Source organism: Scophthalmus maximus, chromosome 15 (assembly GCF_022379125.1).
Source record: "Scophthalmus maximus strain ysfricsl-2021 chromosome 15, ASM2237912v1, whole genome shotgun sequence".
Classification (NCBI taxonomy): domain Eukaryota; kingdom Metazoa; phylum Chordata; class Actinopteri; order Pleuronectiformes; family Scophthalmidae; genus Scophthalmus; species Scophthalmus maximus.
The window spans coordinates 15,608,108-15,621,215 of NC_061529.1; the positions used below are offsets into that span (position 1 = coordinate 15,608,108).

Below are 13,108 nucleotides of genomic sequence, written 5' to 3' on the forward strand. Positions count from 1 at the left end.
AGTACAGTCCATAATGAGGCCGTTTTTGCATATCGCTATTTGCGTATATAATATTTGGTAATGATGATGATGTTATTGATTTTTAAAAAATCCTGTTTTTTGTTTTTCTACAATTATACCTAAATGAGTATTTTTGAAAGAAAACCTCGCAACCGTCCGCATGTTGAAGAGGAGGCTGGACGAGGCGGGAATGGGGCGTACAACCGAACGTTCCCGATCCCGACAGACGTCCGAACTTGAACGCGCCCCCCTGCGCCCCACGCAGACCGCCGCCTCGCACCGCGCGCTGCCGCGCACCTGTGCGCGCGGCCGACACAGCGAGCGGCGGGTTCGGCGCGTCTTCGCTCTGCACATCTTCCCACAGCGGGTGAGTTTGCATTGAGCGCCGGTTGTTCTTGCAGACTTTTCAGAGGCTTGGCGCAAAAAAAACAAAAAACGGTCGGCCGACACGAAGTGTGTGCGCCGCGCGCAGGCGCACTGGCGACTTTTTTTGGGGGGTAAAATAACCGGTAAACGTTGGAGGGAGCTAGCCAAGCTAACGCTAGCCGACGTCTGACCCACATTTTCAACGTTCACCGAAAGTTGTGTTCGCTGAGAGTCGGAGCACTTCGCTGTGGTTCGACGACAGGTAACGTAAAGATACTGAATATTATGTCTATTACCAACTTCTCTCTCTCCCGCCAACGTCTGAGGCTTTTTGCCAAATGAATTGAATGGACGCGAACCATAGCTTCAACATCTCTGACAGATGAGTGGAGTTAAAACTTCTCGCTTGAAGAAAATGAACGAGATGAAGTCCCCGTGACGCTTGAATCCACCTCGTGTGTGGTACTGTGACCTATGTCACTGGTAGTAGTGTAGTGTACGTGTGTCATTCAACCGTGCTATTGTGTTCACTTTTTGGTCCGATTGACCCGCGACATTCTCTGGGTTTTAACAGAAACAAATCAAATGCAGAAAAAAAAATCTTTAACGTCAATTGTATTTACCTCAATGCCCGACAATACAGATATCATACGTGAGTAATGATCTCTGCTAGATCACATTGAACAATGTAAGTGTCATTTTGGGATGAAGTTAGACTTGGGTGGAACGAATCAGTCTCATCTAGGGATGAGTTGAAATGAAACAGTTTAGTTTATAATTTAAACTGACATTGTGGGTTCATTTTCACCTTCATCTTATATCTGATAAGATAAAGTCGTAAAGCAAGCACAGGTGATGAACAATTCACTTTGAGATTGTTTTTAGCAATGAAAAGGGCTCTATAAATGAAATTTATTATTATTATAATATATAATTTCAGAAGCACAAGAACCAAACTTAGCTTGTTTTAGTGACTGGCTATGATTTATCTATATATAGATGCTATATCTATCTATCTATCTTCTACCTATCTATATATACCATATATATATATATATATATATATAGAGAGAGAGAGAGAGAGAGAACGATATCAACGATGTTTCACTTTTGAGCTCTGTGCCTTTTAGTTGCCACATCGGGAAACGTGTTTATTTAATTTAAACTTTCTTTCCCTCCTTTTCTTTGAATTTGATATGAATCCCTGTCGGTTTGAGCTGAGCTTGGCCACAAAGTAGGGCTGGGCGAGATAAGTGTTTCATATCGGTCGATATCAATAATTATTGATCATTTTTATGACCTAAGAAACACAAACACGAGCCAACGAGATGGCGCAACCAAACGTGATACTGTTACGTGATTGGCTATTAGGCGTGTCACTCCATACGTTGCTAGGTACCAGAGGACGAGGGCCGGCGTAGCTAGACTCTTTGCTCCGCTTTCTTCCAACGAGGAAAAAAAATGATCGAAACGTTCTATCGAACGCATTTTCTATTGATATTGATTACGTGTCTATCGCGATACATATCGTTATCGTTTTATCGCCCAGCCCTACCACACAGTATGAGTTAGTGAGGATGAAGCCGCATGTATTAGTAAGTTTGTGTTTGGTCACATCTGACTTACCCGTTGGTTAGGTTTAGTTTAAGTTATGTAACTAGAACATTTTCACAAAACTGATACTGATTAATTTCCCCCTCATCAGCGCTTTTGAGGAAGCACTAATGACCAATGGTCACACCAGTGGCTGCCCACTTCTCTAACAGCTCCGGTTCCGGAAGGGAATTTCCCATTCATTTTTTTTCCATTGACATTTCATAAAATCCTTATATAAAGAGTTTTAATCCTGAAACCAAGCCAACAAGCTACGAAATGAATCGTTACCATAAAACATTTCATTCTAGGCAAGAAAATAATTGGAAAACAGAAGAAAAGGTAAAGGTACAAGACTGTTTACATAATTATTTGAAGAGCGAAGGACCTACCCGTCCATTAAGCCATTGCGATTGCATTTCCAACGACAGTTTAGCTTCTTCTTGAATTTAACCTTAATCATCATCACTTCAGTGTTTATATTGTCTCGTCTTGTATTGCAGCTTGTGTTTTGTGAGCGTATAAAGTGTATAATGACCGTAGAGTTCAGTGGTAGCAGCAGGTACCAGTAACTCGGAGCTCGGAACTCCGAAGTCGGGGTTGGTGGGGTTCCTCCGACCATCTGGGTCGCAATTCTGACTCGAGAAGGCGTTCGAGTAACGACCTCCGACCGACTCGCAGGTCTGTAATTTAGAGTTCCGAGGTGTAATGGAGCGAAAACCCCGACCCCGAGTTCCGAATACAATGGAACGCAGCATCACTAGCCGCCATGAAGTTTGCGCGTGCAGTAAGCGTTTGCGTGGTAACAGTGAGCTCCACCAATCAGAGACGCCGATGTTACACTTTAGGATTGTGGGCAGTGTAGTATTTCTCAATCACATTGTGAGTAAATCATGTTTTTCTTGAAACAAGGTTGATATCGTACCGACTCATGGCTTCTACAGGTTCATATTCCATCGTTTCGCAACCTCATAGCTTGTGGTGAGTCAACCTTGGATAGTTACGACATTATGGCTAATAATCAAAATGTCAATGGAGAATATGAATGGGATTTTCACTTCCAGAACCTCACTGTTGCGCTCTATTTTCCTTTGTAAAAAAAGCTTGTTTGTTTTTGACTCTGACAGGACTGAAGAGGCGGTGCGACGACCCAAACCTACTGAAGTGACCAAGAGCCTTTAAAAAAAAAATCCTGTGTAGGATCTAATGATGATTTTTGCTTTTCTTTAAATACTTGATTATCTGCCACTGTTAAAAGTGTTCATACATTGATTCAGCTCTTATCAGTGTGTTTATAATTTTCCCTAATGGAGATCTTGACGTGTGTGTGTGTGTGTGTGTGTGTGTGTGTGTGTGTGTGTGTGTGTGTGTGTGTGTGTGTGTGTGTGTGTGTGTGTGTGTGTGTGTGTGTGTGTGTGTGTGTGTGTGTGTGTGTGTGTGTGTGTGTGTGTGTGTGTGTGTGTGTTTCCAACAGACATTGATGGACAAAAAAGGACACTCCGAGTGCACAGTTGTTTTCAGTAGGCTTAATCCAGCCATGTCCGGGCCTTTCACGGACTACTGCAGCCCCCATTACAAGACTGGGCTCAGTGTCCCCTTGCACCCTGAGCATGTGGGTTGTGGGTCCCCGTCAGTGCAGGAAGGTAACGTGGGGACCATTCTCCACATTACTAAATGTGAGGGGGTGATTTTAGATCAGGCACCTGCTTTTGACTGCGATGTTGACGACATCTTGTGCCTCACTCCGGATGACGCTGAGGGATTCTCTGAAAATGGAGAGAGCTGCAAAAGGTGCGACACCTTTCAAAATATGCCGATCCCAAGTTCCACGTGGACAAGAACGCCGGAAAGGGGCAAAGGTCAACAAGTGGTAGAAGGACGAGAGGGGAAACAAGTGGAGGAAGGACGAGAGGGGCTGAAGAAAGAAATGCATCTGAACGTAACAGAGGAAGAAGAAGATGAGGGTTATTTCTCGATGTTCTCTATAAAGGACCACAAAGAAGCAAATAACTCCCCTCCATCAGGATACATTCAGCGTTCTGCAGCTTCGTATAACCCCTTGCACCGGATAGGTGAGGTCAAAGGTGCCCAGGATGGGTTGCATCCTGAAATATCGTCTGAACAAGCTGCAGTGTCAGGACAGCATGTGTCCTTCGCAGTTAATGATTTGTGTCCTGCTGTTAGTGGTCCACCACTGGAGTCTGTGGAGTCAGATCCTTTAGATGGTGATGTTGAGGAGACGTGGAATATCGGTCCCCCAATGTTTGAGTCATCGATGTGCCACAGTCTCAAAGCGAAGTTCGACACCGGCCGCGAGAGGCCAAAGGTGACAGAGGATGTGCAGCGAGGCGTGGTGGATTTTATTGACCTTACTCATGACACACTTGATGGTGACGAAGTGACTTTAGACACCAGCTATGACTCCACCTTACCTCTGCAAGTACAGGTAAGTTGCCTAAGCTGTAAGAAGAAGCCGTAAAGAAGTGTAAAAACTTTGATGATGTTTTACCGCCCTTTCAGGTTGCGCCTGAAAGCTTTCTACTTACGAAACACAAAGAACTCAATATCACTCATGAATTTATGTCCTCTGTGGCAGCAGAGGCCTTCAGCCTCCCAATAACCCATAATGCAACACTTTGTAAAATTGCACTGGTGCTTGCTCCAGAGTTACACAATTACATTTTGGGCTTCATGCAAGAACATTTTCATATTCATATCCTTCATATGAACGTGCCACGTTGGATTCAGCAAACGCTTCAAACTTCAGCAAAGTTTTCTGTTCATTTAGTTTAAGTTGCTGCATCCAAGTCTTATGATGGACGGGAAACCCTGTAGTTTTCTGAATTCATTTCTGTACAGTAGTGCTCAAACCCACAAACTCTGATTTTTCAAGGTGAAATCGGTTGTGGTGGTTCCCAGCCAGCACACCACCACCAGCACCAGCAGCAGCAGCAGCACCACCAGTAGCAGTAAAACAGCAGAACCTCCTGTGCCAAAGGCTTCCCACAGTGACAACTATGTCTGCAGTGGCAAAAGAAAAAGGTACTATAATATCTTCACATCTAGGGGGAGCTGTATGACCATGTTAAACAGTTTTTATTCTGTGGTTTAGTGGTTGTGAGGGACTGTGTCTATCCACCATGATGGTCTCATATTGTTGCCTGTTTCATCAGTAGTTAAGGTAATTCAGCATGGTTTTGCTTTCACTGTACTCATAAACTGCTGTCTGAAGCACGAGATGTCTCGTATGGTTGACTGCAGTTCAGAAGGCTCATGTAAATATATTATTTTTCAGGCTGGAGAATTTTCACAGGGATGTGGACTGGGAGTGTAAAAAACAGTGTTATGTGAGCTCCGTCTCCCGACACATAAACGAGCATCCAGGAGCAGATCAAGGTAGGAACCTGAGTTGTAACAGGAATCTTACAGAATCACATCTTAAAAAATATATATATATTTTGTTGTGTCACGTTCTTGTAAGTTTTTCAAGGCACCCCCCCCCCCGAATCAGTCAAACATCGATAAATATAAATATTAATTTCTTGAAATCTATTTTAAATCTCTTTCTCAAGATGTCATGACTGAGCTCCTCAACCTCATGAATCATGTCGCGGAAGAGACACCAGGCACAAGTGAGTGGCAGCATCCCTCCGACCTCACACGCAGGTACTGTACATTATTAAATTAGACAGATTCCGATACCTAGACTATGGATATTGGCCGATACTCAGTACCGATCCGATACCAGTGCGATTAAAAAAAGCTTCAACAACAACTTAAAAACTAAATACTTCTAGAAGTAAAATAAAATACCTTCAGCCTGTATTTTTCATGCTGTCGACAATATTAAACATCACAGTTTTACTGGTGGGACCTTCCAGCGTGAAATATTACCAAATTGATGACATTGTCGTTAGCTGTGGCTAACGCTACACTAACAGAAATCCCTTCCGCTTTGTTGCTTTATAAACAGTAAAGTGCAACTGACGCGAAGCAGTGATTTCTGGGGAAAGAAAATTGCAGTTTTCTGGGTGACTATACTTTAAAGATGTGGTATCTGATTGGTACATAGATTTGCATACCAGCTGATTCCCGCTCCAGCATTTTTTTCAGTATTGGAGGCATTTCTGAAACTGGTATTGTTATCAGAACATCTCACCTGTTTCAAGCGATGTGAAACTCAGAATCTGTTCTTAATTTCAGGAACTACCAAAGACGCTTCAGAAATATGACGTCAACAATGACACTTCAGGAATGGCAGGAAAAAAACAATAAAACACATAAGCGCTTTGCCTATGTCCCCAAAACATTTCAGAGAAGTCCTTTACCCTGAGGACTCGTGGGACAGATCACTTATCAAACTCAACTGTTTTTACTCAGTTGGACGCTGCAATACCAGGCAGACAAAGGGCCTCATATCAACGTTTGCACTTTTTTTTCTTCTGTAGTTTAATATGTGGTGAGTATTTAAGTTTGGCAGTTAAAGTGTGTTAAAGTTTTGTTTTTGTTGTCTTTCAAATTTGCATGTACCTTTTTATATAACAATCTATGCATGTTTTAATGGATTTTGACGTTATGATACAGAACAAGCACTTTAGATTTGAAAAGATGCCTGTTTTAAAGTGTATTTCGGAATGTTTGTACTTGTGCCATTTAAAATTTTGTAATATTTGTTTTGTCGAGTTCAAAAGTATTCACCATTAATGTTCATTAACGGAAGAAGTGTAAATGTTCTTCTTGCCCCTTTGTTTCTGTGTGTTATGTGTTAAAGAATTAAATATCAGAAACTTGAAAAAACTATCAAATGTTCCTGTTACATTGTCCCTTTACTTCAAACTTACAGTCGACATTGGAAGGTAAGTTGTTGATTTCAGGTATAGTACAGGAAAAAGTATGGTAATTAATAATGCAAATGTAAATCCAGCCTTGAATACAAGTCATTCAATTCTCAGACACCATCATCTCAGCGTCATGTCTTCTCCATATCCCTGGGGCAGTTAGCGCTTTTCTAAAGCAATGCATGTTCTGTAAAAAAAATTAGCTAATATTTCCTCACCGTCCGTTAACTGTCGCTTTTGTGTGTGCACCAAAACATTTATTTTCCAAGAGACTTAGCAGCCCTGGCTCCTATGTCTCTGTGTTTGCTTCAGTGTGTGTTTTCGGCCGTCAGACACTGCCTGTTTATTTCTGTGCATCGCTCACGAGCTGGAGCCACCGTTCTGCCTAAACCGCTTTTGAACACACCAGGAGAGAGGATCATCTCTGAGCTGTGTGCGTGAAACATACATGCACACATTTCAACCCTGTGCAGTTATTGATTTCTGTAGATTCTTCCCCTTTGCAAAAACAAAACACGCCAACAAATTAGGCCTCGGCGATGTAGAGTGCATGACTTCAGTGCTGTGCAATGATTTTATTTATCTTAAACATATCTCTCCCGGCCCACTCACCACCGGACCAGAAGCTCAGACTCTTTCTGCGGCTCCACGCTCCGTGTCGGAGTATAGTGGCAGCCTACATGAGAGATAAGTGTAAATGAGCGGAAGAATAGTTGGAGCAGGGCTTCAGCCAAAAGCACATCGATTTACCACCCCTCACTATATTCTCCCTGCGTGTGACAAATGCCTCGCCTCATTCTGGTTTACAGTACAGTTGTGCTGAGAGCATGCAAGGCGAGGCCAACAGAGGTACGTCAATACCCCCCCATTATTCCCGAGTTGTGGCCAGTGGGGCCAGCTTCAGGAGCATTGTTGTGAAATTTCTTTCACGCTTTGTCAGTCCATTGATTTTTATTGGTTTTGACAAAATCAGTCAAGATATTGTCAAAAGGCCAAGTCCCCTCGGGAATAGACCATGAAGCGCTGTAGTGTCGATACAGCGTGATTGACAGCTGGTCCGTCCAATTGGTGCATGGATGCAAGTGTAAGTGGATGCGCAGTGGACGCAATCTCAGTCAAACCAACCCCCCAATAAAGCCAAACATGGAGCTGATGAAAATGTGAAACTTTAGGCTTCAAACAAACCAACCTGGCAAAATAATAAGATCTGGAGATGTTAGAAAACCACCAGTGATGGATGAACCACAGTTTAATTTAATGTGTGTGTGTCTGTGTACGCCCCACTAATCCAAAGAGATGGCGGTCACCATATATTCTTTGTCAGGGATCCTGTAGAATGATGGCCTTGGTTTTTCGGTGTTCTGATTGGTTAAAGTCGTTGGACTGTTATCTGGCTTTGATCTCTCGACGGAGCAGGTTACCATGGTGATTTTCCCCGGTGAGAAGAGAACCATCTTCGTGGGACGGAAAACCCCCAGAGTTAAACCCGAAGTTGCCTCGATAACCGAAAAACCGCAAATCCAGCTCCGTTTACAGGCTCCAGGTCCATAAAGGGGAAAGGTCTCTCAGCATTGTAAGTAAAGTTTGTTTCCTTGTTTTTTTTTGTTATTCAGAATAGCAAATGAAAATCAAACCATTAAAAAAAAAATTCGCTCATCGCTGCTTGAACATGAAAAAGAAAAACGCCTTGTATATCAATTTCCATATTTTAAAAACGAAAATCAAATAACCGCTTGATTTTTAATAACCATCTTTGAAAAGATAATCCTATGACCAGAACATCCTCGGACCCTAGATTTGTCAAATCTCGACTGGATTGTCCCAGAGAGGCCAAAGACTCTTTAAAAACATAGTTTCAGATTTGTGAAACGTTTATTATATTTATGAAAGTTGATTTCATTGTTATTTTTCACCTCTAGACCACATTGACCAGGTCCAGATAGAAGATAGGTGCAATGGAGTTTATGAACTACAGTCAGGAGGACTCACTTGGTGAAGAGGAAGTAACCGCCTTACCTCAAGTACAGGTAAGGTGCCTCAGCTGCACTGCCTCATCAGCTATCTGATGATGTGGTTATGTTTGTTCAGGGTTAGCCCAAAGGGCTGAGGTAATGTGAAGGCTTTGAGGGGGAGTGTTTGGGAGTTGTGTATTGTGACAATATGTATTTTGTCACCATATTGGACCATTATAGTGCAATGTCATATCATTCGGGTTACGTCTGAAAGGTTTCTACGTACAAAAGCCTTCAGAAACTACAGCAGGCCATGTTGGGCTAATGAAACACTGAAAAACACCCACTATCCAATAACCCACATTGTAACACTTTGTTAAAAGAATAATTGCACCGGTGCTTGCTCCATTAAAAAAATAAATAATAATTTTTTGAAATGAATAAACATGTAATGTCCAGTCGCGATATATATAAGACAACCCCCACTTTTTAAACCTGAGTTACACAATACACATACTGGGCCTCACGCAAGAACATTTCCATATTCTTATCCTTTGTACGAACGTGCCACGTCGGATTCAGCGAACGCTTCTAACTTCAGAAAAAGGTTTTTTGTTCATTTGGTTTGGTGCACCAATGTGTTATTATTGTAGCCTGTTTTTTACTGATGTCATTCTGTACAGTGTGTAGTGTTCAAACACACGACCTCTGCTTTTTCAAGATGCAATCAGTTGTGGTGGTTCCTAGCCAGCACAGCACCACCAGCACCAGCACCAGTACCAGCACCAGCACCAGCACCAGTACCAGCACCAGCACCAGTAGCAGTAAAACAGCAGTACCTCCTGCGCCAGAGCTGAAAGGTTCCCACAGTGACAAATATGTCCACAGTGACGAAAGAAAAAGGTACTATAATATCTTCACCTCTAGGGGGAGCTGTATGACCATGTTAAACACAAAGTTTTAGTGGTTGTCATAAAAGTCCCATCAGTGTTTCCCATACATTGACTAGACTGTGGTGGCCCGCCATTATCTAATTTGTAGCACCACAGACTTATTGTTTTTTTTTATGCATTTTTAAAAGAAGCTACTTTCTCCTTTTTTGTAAAAGTGTGTGGGGATGTCACCCCCCCTCAAAATGTTATGGGAAACAAGGAGGCTCATACTGTTGCCTGTGTCATTCATTAAGAATGTTTTTCCTTTCACTGTACTCATGCACTGCTGTCTGAAGCATGAGATCTCTTGTATTGTTTCTACTGCTCACATAGAGATTATGATCCTTTTTCAGGCTGGCGATATTTGACAGCGACTGGGAGTTTAGGAAACAGCGTTATGTGCTCTTCACCACCAGAGAAATGAACAGGCACCACGGAGCAGAACAGGGTATGAACCTGAGCTGTAACAGGACTCAGAATCACGCTTCTTTACACTGTCATATAGCACTTTGATGCTCCAATAATGCATGATCATGAATGGCATTTCATTTTGTCGTGTCACGTTCTTGTAAGTTTTTCAGGGCATCCCACTTTTCCCCTCCACTCACTTGTAGAACTGTAAATCACTGTAAATACAAATGTTCATTTCTTCAATCTGTTTTTTAAATCTCCTCCTCCTGCGACCTCATGAACCTCGTCGCGGAAGAGAGACGTGACCATCGTAAGTGGCAGCAGCCCTCCAACCTCAGACGCAGGTACTGTACTTTATTCTCACTGGGGTTGTTTATTGATGTAAAGACGAGTGGTTGTCAAACTAGAGAGGTTCCAAGAAGATTTTTCTCTCCCCAATACCGATTCCGATACTCAGTACTGATCAGATACCAGTGCATTAAAATTTTTTTAAATAGCTAATTATATAACATATTTAAACCCGTTGCAAAAACAGATATATACAGAGAATGAATCTAGTTTGACAGTCATTACTGAAATACAAACAAATCAATCTAGGAATAAACAATAATTACCTCCTTTAAATAGATGTTAATGTGCAGCCTCACCTTATAAAAAGACCTTTTAAACAATACAGTAATAAAATAAAACATTGCAACAACTTCAACACTAAATACGTCTAGAAATAGAAAAACATTATAACAATTCCTTTTTGTAAATCGTTAATGTGCAGCCAAAGTTTAGAAAAATAAAATACCTTCAGCCTGTATTTTTCACGCGGTCAACAGTATTAAACATCACCGTTTTACTGGTGGGACTTTCCAGCGTGAAATATTGCCAAATTGATGACATCGTCATTAGCTCTGGCTAACGCTACACTAACAGAAATCCCTTTTTCGTTGATGCTCTGTAAACAGTAAAGCGCAACTGACGTTTTGGAGCGGCGAAGCAGTGATTTCTGGGAAAAGAAAATTGACGTTTTCTGGGTGAAACTACTTTAAATATGTGGTAGTGAACGGTACATAGATTTGCGTACTGGCCGATTCCCGCTCCAGCATTTTTTGCAGTATTGGAGGCATTTCTGAAACTGGTATTGTTATCAGAACATCTCTATTTCTCACGGTCTGAAGAAAGACGTGTTTAAAGCGATGTTAAACTCAGGATTCTGTTTTACTTACAGGACCTACCAAAGACACTCGATAAATCTGACGCCAAGAATGTCCCTCGATGAATGGCAGGAAAGAAACGGTAAAACGTACGAGCGCTTCGCCAATGTCCCCAAAATCTTCGAGAGGAGTCCATTACCTTGAGGACTTGTGGGGCATATTTCACTTAACCTGGAAACTCAACTGTTTGACTCATTTGGACAAATCTATGCATGTTTTAATGGATTTTGACGTTATGGAAGTTATGATACACAACAAGCTCTTTTTTATTCGATTTTAAACAATTCCTGTATGTCCAGTATGTCAAGTATTTCATCATTAGCGTTCGTTCTGGATATGATTTACAGAAGAAGTGTATCTGTTCTTCTTGGATCGTGAAGACGCACATTTGTTTAAATGTTAAAATGAATTAAATATCAGAAAATAAAAAAAAACCTGTCAAGTGTTCTTGTTACGTCGTCCTTCCTTTTACTTCAAACAGTCTATACATTGGAAGGTAAGTTGTTGATTTCAGGTATAGTACAGGATAAAGTTTGGTCATTTATTATGTAAATGTAAATCCAGCCCTGAACACAAGTCACTTGAGATTTACAGGAACAGTCTCTGCACATTTGAACTCGGATGACCTCTTTTTTATGACTTGGCGATGAATACAACTTTGAATTTATAATGCGATGTTCAAGTTATTCAGTTGTGTCACATATGTTGACGAGGTGTATGCTGGTACTGATTGATTATGAAGGTCAGATCACCCAGTGATGTGTAATGGGTGAATGTGTTATCAATAAGGTACTGTATAATCTGGATTACACATATAACTAGTTTGCATCTCAGTTTTATTAAACCTTTAGAATAAAATGGTTCTCAGTGACCTGTTCAACAATGGTTGTGGGAGAGTTTCTAAGAAGTAATGTTGTGAGCACCACAAACAGAATGCCTTTGTGCTTGTTTCCTTTTTTGAGGGTGTCAGGAGAAATATTTATGGTGGATCATATTATTTCAGATCATTGTCAATATCTTAAACTCTACCAACTCGGGGGTTAAATGGCAGAATGTAGATCGACTTGTTTGTCCCCGCACAGGGAAAATGGTTTGCAGCAACAATCGCGGGGCACTTTCCACACACCAACATGACTAAAACCTCAGAGTCCGAGCGGGGCTGTGTTTGTGTGGCAGCAGCACAGAGCTGCCGATGCAGAACTCCATGAAGCCACAACACAGCAGTTGTCATCCTTTGTTAATAATGCTCCGTCGTCTTTACTCAACTACGCAGCATCACAGCGGTGCGTCCAGGTACAGGCTGACAGAAAAGACACCCAGGAGGTAAAAAGAAATCCTTTGAATTATGCAGGTTGTCTTAAGTAACCCTGTCTCTACAGATAGGGGGGGCGGCCTGTCCCCTGACCAGCCACCCAGGAAGCACAGGTGCATGGGTGTCAGTGAAGGCCTCGTGGCACATGCAGGGGCCGGCTGCGAGGCACGTGTGCAGCCACGGCGCACCACTCCAGCAACGCTTGGCCCCATTAGATTCGTGACTGTCAATCTAACGTGCCTCACGCGCGTGTGGGGCTCTTTTAAAAACAGTGCCCAACCAAAAATAAAAGTCTGTGAGACATGGAAGTCATCTGTCAGCTACAAAATCCCAGAGCCTCACAGTCAACACGATTGCTCTTGTATTGATGCATAGACTAACATAATGGCCCTCGAGTAAGATCCAAGTGATTAGTTGCGCTTTGCTATTTAAGTCTCATTGAATTTCTAAGACATTAAAAGTCCAGTCGCGTTTCCTCACTAGACTTGCTGACTCAACA

General features: G+C 42.0%; 1 protein-coding gene across 8 annotated transcripts; it reads left to right on the forward strand.

Moving 5' to 3' along the window:
* Window positions 1-211: 211 nt before the first annotated feature.
* On the forward strand, window positions 212-6,759 carry LOC118286663. 8 transcript variants are annotated; one of them, XM_035611263.2, is made up of 8 exons: window positions 232-367; window positions 2,872-2,940; window positions 3,087-3,155; window positions 3,434-4,405; window positions 4,853-5,001; window positions 5,255-5,355; window positions 5,532-5,625; window positions 6,163-6,759. In XM_035611263.2, the coding sequence occupies exons 4-8, from the start codon at window positions 3,440-3,442 to the stop codon at window positions 6,290-6,292; spliced, it is 1,440 nt and encodes a 479-aa protein (XP_035467156.2). In that variant the 5' UTR covers window positions 232-367; window positions 2,872-2,940; window positions 3,087-3,155; window positions 3,434-3,439; the 3' UTR covers window positions 6,293-6,759. The 8 variants fall into 8 exon arrangements, with proteins under 8 accessions (XP_047183290.1, XP_047183289.1, XP_035467159.2 ...); XM_035611265.2 differs by lacking the exon at window positions 232-367 and adding an exon at window positions 462-628 and having other exon boundaries at window positions 3,087-3,153; XM_035611266.2 differs by lacking the exon at window positions 2,872-2,940 and having other exon boundaries at window positions 215-367; window positions 3,087-3,153.
* Window positions 6,760-13,108: the final 6,349 nt, after the last annotated feature.